This window comes from Arachis stenosperma, chromosome 2 (assembly GCF_014773155.1).
Source record: "Arachis stenosperma cultivar V10309 chromosome 2, arast.V10309.gnm1.PFL2, whole genome shotgun sequence".
Taxonomy (NCBI): domain Eukaryota; kingdom Viridiplantae; phylum Streptophyta; class Magnoliopsida; order Fabales; family Fabaceae; genus Arachis; species Arachis stenosperma.
The window spans coordinates 14,107,532-14,120,192 of record NC_080378.1 but is presented as its reverse complement, the minus strand read 5'-3'; the positions used below and the strand labels follow the sequence as shown (position 1 = coordinate 14,120,192).

The window sequence follows — 12,661 nt, the reverse complement described above, 5'->3', positions numbered from 1 at the left end:
AGCATTGTGTGCCTCTCTATTACCGTCCCTCCTTCTGATAGAGGTGGATCTCGTGGCGGCTACCACAATAGGGTCCTTTATTGGAAAAAATACACATAACAACAAAAAATTCAAAGTATAACAAAAAGGATCATCCAAAATTATTGCAAAAAAAAAAATATAAAATACATAATAAAATGGAATATTTAAAATCTAACTGAAAGAAATATTAAAATCATTGTAAAAAAAACATCTAAAATCTAACAAAATTATTGTACTTTTTTTATTTCTTCTTCTTCATTTGATTTTTTCTCCTCTTTTTCTTGTCTTTTTTTTTTAGGAGGGTAAAATAAGAAGAATTATGAGAAAGTGGAACAATAAAAAAAAGATTAAAATTTTTAAATTATGTAAAATTTATCACAAAAATAATACCAAATTTTTTTAACTGTAACATAAAATTTTTTAATTGTGACACAAAAAATTTCATAACTAATTAAAAGTTATTAGAAATAAATAACATCCAAATTCCTTAACCGTTTCAATGAAATTTCTTAACAATTAAAAATTATTTGACTTTTTATTCTTTTTATTTCTTCTTTTTTATTGTTTATAAAATTACATATTTTTTACAAAAAATTTTGCATTTATTATCAAAAGAAATAAATAAAAAATAAAAACAAAATTATAAAATTATGAATAAAACTAAAAATACAAAAATTTTACTATAAAAATATAGAAATATCTTTATTAATGTTACCATTTTTTCTCTCCTTATTATTCTTCTTTTTATTTTTTCAGGCAGAATTTTCTTATTATTTATAAAGTTATGTATTTGTTAAAAAAAGTTTTTGTATTTATTGTTAAAAAAATAAACTAAAAAATGAAATAAAAAATTGCTAAGTTATGTATAAAACTAAAAAAAAAATTGAAAATACACAAATTTTGTTTAAAAAATATAGAAATATTTTTTTTAATGCAGTAAATTTTTTATTATTTTTTAATTTTTTTTACATCTTTTTGTTATGCAGTTTTTCATCTTTTTGTTCTTTTTATAGAGGTCGAGAATTACCAAAAAACAAAAAAGAAAAAAAAATGATAGCAATGATGATGTAAAAGAAGAGGAAAGAGGAAGAAAAGAAAATTTGAAGAGAGTAGAAGAAAGAAGTTAGAACGTATTAAAAAAAAAAAACTGCGTAATTAAAACATTAGTTGAACTTAGCATTAAAACACTTGACTACTTGAGTCTCATTTAGTATTATTGTAAATTATATATATATTTGAACAAAAAAGACCTTACTATCTTGACTCTTGACTAATCTCATAAGAACTATATTGCAATATTAATTATTTTAAAATTTAATTTTAATGTATTGATAATAAAAAATAATTTATACATTTAATTTTTAGATGATTATTTATATAGTTAATATAAATATAATTATTTTAGTTCAGGTGGTATTTTGTCATTGATAACCAAATTAAATACTTACTTTTAAAGTATAACAAAAATAAAATAAGAGTGAATTTAGAATTAGAGAGGGTTGATAATTCACTTAAAAAAGTCTTTGCATCAAAATAAAATTTTAAAATAAAATTATAAAAAAAATATTATGCTGTTTCATTAATTTACTTAAGTATAAGAATTTGAATCTCTTTAAATTTTAAATTTTTATTTAAAAAAATAAAATATAATTTTTATTTTTAAATATTCTTTTATATATATTTTTGCTCATATTTATAAAATAAATAATAAAAAAAGATTAAATTATATTTTACTTTTTAAAATAAATTTTAAAATTTAAAGTATCCAAAATCCAAATCTAACAAAAAGTAAAAATCAAGATTACTCTGTCCGGCATAAGAACCCACCGTTTCAAACATAGAATCGTTATTCTTGTATGTACTTTGTAGTAGCAAAGCTTTCCCCAAACGAAACACACCAGAAACCATTTCTCTCTCTCTCTCTCTCTCTCTCTAAAATCTGAATGCATCTCACACACAAAGCCCTCAATTTCCCAAACCCTAACTACCATTCTCATGGACCTTCACATTCCTTCAATTCCAATCCCACCCCAAACCCTGGGTTGTTGACTCTACCGCTAAACCTTCTCTCTCCTCCAAAACGACGCCGTTCCGTGCTATTCGCCACCAACAACAGGGGTGCCGTACAAATCGCTGTCGCAAACAATCATCCTCTTTTCGTTCCTCCTTCACCATCCTACGATTACCGAACGTTTCGGAGTGCCAAAAACGTCGACGTTTCCACGCTTGGGAACCTCTGCGTTGATATAGTTCTCAATGTTCCCCAATTGCCCCCGCCTTCCTTTCACGAACGCAAGGCCTTCATGGACCGCTTGGCCTCTTCTCCACCCAACAAGGTTCTCTCTATCTCTATCTCTTACTACTGGAAAATTACATTTTAGTCCCTCAGAATATTTCTTCTTTACTTCAGTGGATTCTCATTTCATTTCTTATGTGTGTGCGCGTCTAGATTCTCTGCTTTTCTGTATTAATGTCTTTTCTTTTCAATCTTTCGATGCTTTAGGGACTAAACTGCATGTGATGTTATTTTATTTTATTTTTTAAAATCTGCTATGCCATGTAATTTTACTCCGTCGAAATTTTGGGTCTGTGTTGTGACACAAATTGTTATGCTCTATATGCATGGGAAACTTTTTTATTTTAGAGAAGAGGGAAAAAGGGGGGGGGGGGGGGGAGGAGTTTGTAGCTTTATGGTTACGGAAGGTACATGATTTTGTTATGTGAAAGATATAGAGTTGCTGTGATTAAAATTTAGAAGAAAGTGAAATAATAAAAAGGAGAAGAAATTGTGAGGTGCCGAAATTGCTTAACTTGTTGCATTAGCTGCTGGTTTCCTTTCTGGTATTAAAATATCAGTAACTGTTTGCTGGCATATTCCACTTTTAATGTCAAGAATTATGGGATTTACATAACCACTGCAACTTATTTGGATTTGCACAGGTAGCTGATCAATGAACCCCAAGAAGAGAAAGAGGGTTTTGTCTTGATTTTGATTTGAATTCCTTTATCTAGCCATCGTAGTACAAGAATATGCACATCTAATTCCGAAGACTCATGTATCAATTAATAATCTGAATAAGGAATGCATAAGTTTCGTTCCTGGAATTGGTTTTTGTCATTCATTTAACATATTTCCTATGGATTTTTGTGTAGAAATATTGGGAAGCTGGTGGGAACTGCAATATGGCAATAGCAGCTGCAAGGCTAGGACTTAGTTGTGTATCAATTGGTCATGTGGGTAATGAAATCTATGGGAAGTTTCTGTTAGATGTGCTTCATGATGAGGGCATTGGTATGGTTGAGATGAGTAACAGTACTGATGTTGTGAACAGCTCCAGTGCATCTATCGAAACACTTCTATGCTGGGTTCTTGTTGATCCGTTACAAAGACATGGTTTTTGCAGGTAAACTTTAATTACTTCTAATGCTTTTATCTATTCTTAAACATTCGTTTTCAAAGGGCCTAAGTCAACATCTTTTATCTATTAGTCGAGCAGATTTTAGTAAGGAACCTGCATTTCATTGGATGAGCACACTGAGGAGAGAAGTAAAACTAGCTATCAGAAATTCAAAGGTTTTGTTCTGTAATGGATATGGCTTTGATGAACTCTCTCCCAGTTTACTGCTCTCAGCAGTGGACTATGCTGTTGATGTCGGCACATCGATATTCTTTGATCCTGGACCACGTGGAAAGAGTCTCTCCACTGGGACTGCAGAAGAACAAAGAGCTCTTGACCAGTTTCTCAGAATGTGTGATGTTCTTCTTCTAACTTCTGATGAGGTTTCAATTATAACTTTCCTCATATATAGAAAACATATATCCTTAATACTGTTATGATTGACTCTAGTTATTGCTTTTAGCTCGTGCTCTGCAGTTTTGGCTATGATGTTGTATAACATTATTTTCTTTGCTTTATAAATTGTGGGACTCTACTTCTGCTTGTATATCTATCTTCTGAGCTATATCATGTTTTACACTTTTCTTTTGGATGCTGACAAAGACTCCATATTATCACTATCTTCAGTTTCTTATTCTGAAATTAAAAAAATTAATATTCATATTATGTTAATCAGGAACTGCTTTACATTATGCAAATGTTCTACCAAATCCATTCCTTGTTAACACGGGCCTGCGTTGTTTGTATATCTAATATCTGTTTCTTTTCCCTCCTATTTTTGGGTACATCTTGTGTATCGCTACTTATATATTGATGGATTCCTTTGTTCCCTCATTGACAGCTCAATTTTCTGTTGTGCATGCCAAAGTGTCATTCTGTAATCTTAAAAAGTGTTGTCTAGTTTTGCCTTGTTATAGTTTACTTCATTCAAGTCTATTGCAATTTGCAATACTTGTATAATTATCAATTGCAACTTTGCAAGTTATTGTGATATCATTTTTGCATTGCATTCTAAATTGAAGATAATTTCAATAAGTGGATATCTCCTTGAGAACTTGTTTAATTATTTTTCAAACTTCTGTTTAAAAATATAATTTGCTAACGTCTCCACGTGATTGGTTTGCCCAACAGGCTGAGTCTTTAACTGGCCTAGGAGATCCAATATTAGCAGGACAAGAGTTTCTCAAAAGAGGGATCCGCACAAAATGGGTGATTATAAAAATGGGTTCTCATGGTTCAATTCTAATAACTGCATCAAATATAGCATGTGCTCCTGCATTCAAGGTATTAGCTTCTGATTTTGTGTTCAATTGTTTTGTTCAAATTCTAGCATTCTGGGAAATCATGATTTCTTCCATCATTGCTATTTAGTTTGTTATTACATCTTTTGTTATCAAGTTATAATGTTTGTCAGTCTTGCATTTTAAGTTTTGTGATAATTTGTTATTATTCTCCACCTTACTCTTGATTCAAACAGACTAGATTCGTAATTCTTATCAGGTGGATGTCATTGATACTGTTGGGTGCGGAGACAGTTTTGTTGCTGCTGTTGCATATGGTTATATACATAATATGCCGTTGGTTAATACATTAACAATTGCAAACGCAGTGGGTGCTGCAACAGCCATGGGGTGTGGTGCTGGTAGGAATGTAGCAAAACTGGAAAATGTGAAAGATTTATTAAAATCATCAAACATCAGCAAAGATACCAAATTCTGGACCAATGTACTTGGGAAGAATGCGATAGCTCAGGAAATAACATGTTTGTCACACATGATGAACGGTAACGGCAATCCAAACCATCTCAACCATGTCCCATATGACAACGTCGCCTCCGAGCTCTTGCCTAAGCTTGAACATCCACAGATACCCGGCAATGTGGCGGCATGATAAATTCCAGATAATATGTTACATCATACGTTATATCCATCCTAGTGAAGTAATACTTCTCCATCATCCATATGAATCATATAGCAGAGTAAATCTCCAAGTTACACTGCAATAACTAATCTAAATGCATTTGTTTGAGCAAAGTACATGGCCACGTGAGAGGTAGCTGCTCATAAAGCATTTTAACTGAATTGTTACGATTCCTGTCACAAACAATATTTCTTTGGTGTCAAAGGCACCTATACTCCAAGCACCAGTGAGTCAGAGCTTTTTATTTTTCCCCCTGATAGGTACCAATTTTTTGGCTTCATTTTTGTATGAATGCTTCTTAAGCAGTGATATGTTATTGTTTATATTGATAGTTTATAGATGGTAGAGGGCAGTAGCTTTTATCCTCTGATCATAGTTTGTTTTTGTATCACTCACTATTAGATTTTGAGTGGGGATTATGGACACTGGTTTATCATGTTCCCTGCTTCCAATCAAAATTTAGCAATTGACTTTGATCTCTAGAAAGAAAAATATCAAAATGGGCAAAGCTAATCCCTCAAATCGAATTCCAAATACACTCATGAGTAAAACCTAAAGTTTTCAATTCTACGAGGTTTCATTAGATAACAAGTATAAAGTAACAACAGAAATTATTAATGTTAGATACAAAGAAATTAAGAAATATGAGTAGAAGAATTTCACATTTCGCAGTGTCAAATAAAGAGGACAAAAGTGATAAATTAGTTTTATTTTATAAAAAAGTGAATTTAGCTAATGAAAAGGTATAGGAACCAAGAGATGTTCTAAGAATTTAAGTACCCTTCTAAGGTTTGAGGGTTTATGCTAGGGTTTGTGTGCCAACTAGACTGAGAGTTTTTAATTTGTGAGTGTGTCTCTTGAGGGATTTAAGAGTGAGAGATCAATCTACTAATCCTAAACACACCCGTGAAATTTTGAATGGTGTCAAAGGAGACTTGGAGGACTCAGAATCCCGACATTTTAGGATCAGATGAGGAGGAAGTGGTAAGTTTAGGAAAGGAGGACATGAGAGTAGGAATTGAGAATTGTTCCCGAAGTCTAGTAGGAAGGCTGATGGCGGATAAGGGTTTTAGTTCGGGGACAATGGAAGGGCTTTCAATGCCATATGGAATCAACAGGAGGATTTTGGGTCAAGGCTCAGAGAGATAATATTTTCCAGTTATTTTTTAATAAGGAGACGGATATGCTTAGAGCTGAAAGCGGTTCATGTAACACCTTACCATATAGAACTTTACGCTTAAGCCGTAAAACAGAAGCGGTGTGGTGTTACGACCTCTAAAAACAAGATATATACATAATAATATTGGAAGGAATACCTTATACAAGGAGCCTTGAAAAATGGATAAAGCAAAATTACAAAATAAAAAGTGCAACACTAAGAAAACGAGATTATTTGCATGTGAAGAAATCTAAAGTTCACTAACAAATTTGTACAAAAGATAAGAGTAGAGGATCAAGGGTACAAAATAACAAGTTCCTAACTCAGCCTGTGAAGCTAAGGCTAGCCGGGGGATAGTTACATACATATATACACAGCCCGAAGCCCAAAAATACATACATATAATCCTGTTTCTCCATAAACCTCTAAGAGGTACAAAAGTAAAGCAGTAATATACACAAGAGGAGAGTCTAATACATATACATATCAAAATATCAGAAATAAGCCCCAAAATGAAACCACTTCGCGGTAGAACTTCAGACGCCTAGCGAGGTGCTTCTCGACCTACATCTGAAAAACACAACATAGTATGGGGTGAGAACCGGAGGTTCTCAGCATGGTAAAGGTGCCACGCATATAAGATATAAGGTCCTAGGAATGCCAGAGGCAATTCTAGAACGCCGGCACTCAGATATAAAACTTAAAGAGCTAAACTAAAACCATAAATGGGTAGTCTCCTAAGGGTTCTTAAGCCTAACTAAACTTATCTTGATCTCTAAATTTTTTCACCTTTCCTCCGTTCCTCCATCTTCGATGAATTCGCATAGACAAACAAGCAAACAAAACAAACACAAGTAATTCACAAGTATACAGCTAACATCTATAGCAAATAGCAGATTATAATCACGTAGGCAATCCCAAATAATTCACAAGCAATCAATTCAAATAATATGCATATGATGTATGCATGTCCTATAACTGATGAGTCTCATCTGTCGATTACTTAGCCATCCCGACATGTCCTGGTAGCTAACCGTGGACAGAACACCACATACGGGACAGGCATTATACTCGTCTGCCCATGCCGGTGTTTCACCAAAACCGGGGTAGGCATTACTCGTCCACCCAAGTAGGTGCCACATCCTTAACCCGGATAGGGATTACTCGTCTATGCACAGGCTAGGACTCGAATAGGAATTACTCGTCTACCCTCGACATTACACATCGAATAGGAATTACTCGTCTATCCTAACAATCACAACTCATCACTATCGCTTTAATCACCGTCACACTTTAAGATCATCATCATTTTCAACCCATCTTTCACTCAATTGAAATTCATTATTATCTTCATCATAATTATATAAGTTCAGTTAATACTTCTCAAGCTTAAAATCACCCCCTTACAATCATTAGTTCACTACTCCACAACTTGCTTCACTCCCAAGTTACTACCTCTTCCTAATTACATCTCATCACTAAGTATCTAACTAAGGTTTCGGGGCTAAAAGAATAAAAATAGAGGTTTAGAGGTTTGAAATTAGGTTTTTAAAACATAAATTAAGTTGCTGAAAATAGGAGTCACGCGTATGCGTGGGTACGCGTCTGGACCAAGACGCGTATGCATACCTCATCTTGCGTACGCACGCAAACTAGGCAGAATCGTCTATACACGTACGAGGAGTTTCGCGTACGCAGAAATCCTAGGTCACGCATACGCGTGGGTGTACGTTTTATAAAAAATTTTGGCTAAGTCTGAAACATGCAGAATTTTCATTCTTAAATCCTAAACTTCCGACGCGCATAAATTTTGTTTTAAATTATTTTTCTTCCATTCTTTGAACAACATAAACTTCACGGATCCAATTTTCATATAAAATAGATTTGAAACAATTTGGGGGTCCGAAAACAAGTTACGGCTCGCCGAAGTTCGTCCAAAAACCAACTTTACACAAAACCTCAAAACCTCAATTTTCTTTAAAACCCAACTCAAACTCAACATGCTTTACACCAAACTCATCAACACAATATATATATATATATATATATATATATATATATATATATATATATATACTTTCCATCATCACAACAACCTTCATACCCTACCATTCCTCAATCTTAACAATCCCTTTCATCAATTTACCGAATACAACATCAAGATTATCATTCACCAATTCAATATATATACATACACATGCATTCATATCATTATCTCAATCATCATCAACCCATCACTTAACATTCCATCATCAAAAATAGCAAACAACATCAAGGGTGCTAATCATTAAACATACTCATATGTTCCAATCTATCCTATGGTCATCTAGCCTAAGTTTTCATAGAACATTATATATTAAATACGAGAAACCTAAACTATACCTTGGCCGATTTCCACGTATTTCCTGAGACAACCCACAAGACAAAAATTTCAAGCCTCAATCACCAAAATTCAGCAACTAGATCTCACTCCAAGCTTCCAATTAAGCTTTCAACATGTCCAATTGTCTCATATCACATATATAGATACACGTTACATACGCACCAAAGAAGCAAGATTGAATGTTCTCTTCAAGCTAATTCGAGCCTAAACATTAAAATTGAACAATTTTCAACATCTTGGCTCATAAATTTCGAAACTGAAAATGAGAAAATTGAGGAAAAAAAGGTGAATTCTTTACCTTACAATGTACTGAGTTTTGTAGAGCTCGACACTGCGGTCACGTGGCCGCAAACGGTGAGGCAATCGGAGGTCGGAGCGAGAAGTTGTGTGGAATCAAAGATTGAGTGGGGTTTTGAAATGGAAGTGTTCTTCCTCTGCTTGCAGAAATGTTTCAGTGTTCCTTGCATGTATGGGGAGGGAGAATGGGCTGTGCTTACTTAATTAAGTGGGGTTGAGTTGGGCTTGGGCCCAATAGGAGCACGATTTGGCCGGTTCGGTTTGTTTAGCCCAATCTTGGGCCAAATTCTTTGAAATTAATGTCAAAATTCTTGTTTTAATTAGATCTATCTCATTTTACTATAAAATTCACATTTTTAATTTATTTTAATAAAATTTAATTTATTGGCTAATTAAAATCGTTAATTTTACGGGGTTTACAGTTCACCTTGGCTTTTCAAACACTTTATCATTCACCTAAAAAAATGGCATACGACAATGAGAATTGAAGAAGAGGATTATACACGTATCCCGATCTGGGTACAATTCTGGGGCACGCCAGATTATTGCAAAACAAATGAAGCAGCTAAAAAGATAGGAGAAAAGATCGGTGAGGTCATGGAAGCTAAGACATATATGATGCGAGGTAAGGAAGACAGAATTATGAAAGTTAGAGTTCATCTTGATGTCACTAAAACTCTAAAACAGAATATCAAAATTGCTAGCTCTGATCAAATTGTTTTTAACATTCTCCTGAGATATGAGAGAATGGGAATCTACTGCTGTTTCTATAGTTTTATAGGCCACGAAACTAGAAATTACAAAAGTTATATAAAAGCATTAGCAGAACAGCAAATAGTGAATGAAAAGTGGAAGCCAGATTTGAAAGCCGACCAATTTGGGTGGAGGATAGAAGAGCAGAAGGAGAACAGTAACCTAAATAATAGAAGAAGAAAAATCAAACCTGAACAGACAAAAGAAAAATCCGCACTAGTCAATTTGCTAAAGAGCTTTGCAAACCTTTCAGTTTCAGACACACAAAGAACCCAACCACCTGACCATTCACCCAATCAATCACCACAACACATTTTTATACCCACACCGTTGCAACAATCTTATAACTAAAAGCGCACCCAACACCTCTCACGATCACCAATAAAAATCAATCAAACACACAAAACCTTCAAATCAACAACACTGATTATCACACAATAATCATAAGCCAACCTAAACCCCTTATTGACCCACCTAATAAACCCCAACACATGGAACAGTCGAAAAATTTTTGCTTAGAAATTAACCATAAAACCTCTACCAAATCATATAAAAGACTGAAACTTAAACACCTAGCTAGGAATATGGAGAATGAAGGGAGTGTGGAGAGAATTGCTGGCTTTAAACGAACCTAGAGCAAAGAGATCAAAAGGAGGAAGATGAGAGAGCAGACTTGATGGAGATGAATGCTGATGAAAGGATGAAAGGTGCCCCAAACTGGCATGAAGATGATCATGTGAAACTATCAGAGTTTGAAAAAATTTCTGACAGTTCACAATATTAAAGTGATGAGAACATCCCATTCCCCTAAAGTGTTGTTCCTCTGTGAAACAAAACAACAGCTCTCATTTGTGGAACGACAGTTACGAAAATGTGGGTTTACAAAATTCTGTCATGTAGCACCGAATGGCTTAGTGGGAGGTCTAACATTGGCAAGGATAGAAGACTTTAATGTGGAGGTTATAAGAGAGGAAGGCTTTTTCATGGTGTTTGCTACTACGATTCCGAGAGAAATATAAGGTGGAATGTGATTGGAGTCCACTTGTATAGTGCTGACCATATTCGGGTGAACCAATATGAAAAACTGCTGGAAATTATTGATTCTTTAAATGATAGATATCTAGTTATTGGGGATATCAACGCAATTACAGCTGCACATGAAAAGGAATGAGGCATTGAAAAATCATCCCAATCAATTAGACAGTTTCAAGAATTTATCAACAGTGGACAGCTTGTGGATATGGGATTCATAGTTGGAAAGTACACATGGTGGAATAGAAGTTACCAAGACAGAGCAATAAGAGAAAGACTAGATAGGGGGCTGATCTCGATGACTCTAAGAGAAGAATATCCAGCTGCAACTATCACTTATTTAGAGGACACATGATCATACCACAAGCCTATCTTAATGTGTGCCATCCCAGTTTTTCAAAAAGCCAAACATAAATTTTGCTTCCAAGAAAGGGGGTGTAAAATGAAAAGGGTGGATGAAATAATAAAGGAAGGTTGGAAGATAAATATCACCGGATCTTTAACGTACAAGCTTTATCAAAAGTTAAAACAATGCAGACATGACTTAATCAAATGGCAAGCTTCGGGTGCAAATAATTCAAAAAAGTGATTGAAAGACTTGAGGCTAAATTATCAGTAGCTAAGGACCAACCGGCAGCAAGAGAAAAGGCTCAAAGCTTGAAGATTGAAGGCGAATTGGCGGCTGCCATCATAAGTGAAGAAAGATTTTGGAACGAAAAATCCAGAACTAATTGGCTCAAATAGGGTGACTAGAATACAATGTATTTTCATGTACAAAAAAAAGTTCGAAATAGGAGGAACAAAATCTGGAGGTTAGAGGATGGAGAGGGCAACTGGTGTACTACTCCCAACACAATTGGAGCATGTGCACAGAAATACTATGAAGAATTGTTCTTGGCAGGTCCTACCTAAGATCCTAATGAACTACTGGGAGGCATAGGAAGAAAACTGAGGGCAGATATAAATCGGTCCCTCGTTAAACCGGTTATAGAAGAAGAGATCAAAAGGGCAATTTTCTCTATAAACCTAGAAGCAGCTCCGGGGATGATGGGTTTACCGCAAAATTCTACCAATTTTACTAGCAAATTATCAAGTTTGATGTGATTCAAGCAGTGAAAAATTTCTTTAGGGGAGTTAAAATCCTCAAGGAATTTAATCATACACAAATTTGCTTAATTCCAAAGATACCTAATGCTACATCAATGAATCAGGTGAGGCCGATTAGCCTTAGCATTGTCTTCTACAAAATTATTTTAAAAAATTTTGGTTCATCTTCTTCAACCTTTCATAAATTTACTTATTAATGAAAATCAAAGTGTCTTTATTAAAGGAAGACTAATAAGTGATAATATCCTAGTTGTTCATCAATGCATGCACCACCTTAAAACTAAGGAGTATGAGAGGGAGAAAATGACATTCAAAGTTTATATAAATAAGGCCTACGATAGAGTGGAGTGGATTTTTGTATGGTACATTATGGAGAAATTGAGTTTTTGTTCAAAGTGAATTCGGTGGATGATGAAATGTGTTTCTTCAATCTCTTATTCTGTTATTGTGGATAGATTATCAACTGGTTTCTTTAAATCAAGTAGAAGACTCCGACAAGGAGATCTTCTTTCACCATACCTATTTTTTATTTGTGCAGAATGCTTGTCCTATTTGCTCTACAAAAGAGAACAGAATAATGCACTGCAAGAA

General features: G+C 34.3%; 1 protein-coding gene across 2 annotated transcripts; it reads left to right on the top strand.

Annotated features, from left to right (window-relative positions):
- Positions 1-1,865: 1,865 nt before the first annotated feature.
- On the top strand, positions 1,866-5,856 carry LOC130962328 (fructokinase-1). 2 transcript variants are annotated; one of them, XM_057888545.1, is made up of 5 exons: positions 1,866-2,357; positions 3,175-3,425; positions 3,511-3,802; positions 4,551-4,703; positions 5,029-5,313. In XM_057888545.1, exons 1-5 carry the CDS (start codon positions 1,965-1,967, stop codon positions 5,071-5,073), a joined length of 1,134 nt encoding a protein of 377 aa, XP_057744528.1. In that variant the 5' UTR covers positions 1,866-1,964; the 3' UTR covers positions 5,074-5,313. The 2 variants fall into 2 exon arrangements, with proteins under 2 accessions (XP_057744528.1, XP_057744527.1); XM_057888544.1 differs by having other exon boundaries at positions 1,867-2,357; positions 4,920-5,856.
- The last annotated feature ends 6,805 nt before the right edge of the window (positions 5,857-12,661 follow it).

Excerpts from the sequence above, each read along its gene's own strand:
- LOC130962328 (XM_057888544.1), top strand. The coding sequence starts at position 1,965 with ATGCATCTCACACACAAAGCCCTCAATTTCCCAAACCCTAACTACCAT. Across the intron at positions 2,358-3,174 it reads CCTCTTCTCCACCCAACAAG|AAATATTGGGAAGCTGGTGG; the intron begins GTTCTCTCTATC and ends ATTTTTGTGTAG. Across the intron at positions 3,426-3,510 it reads CAAAGACATGGTTTTTGCAG|TCGAGCAGATTTTAGTAAGG; the intron begins GTAAACTTTAAT and ends TTTATCTATTAG.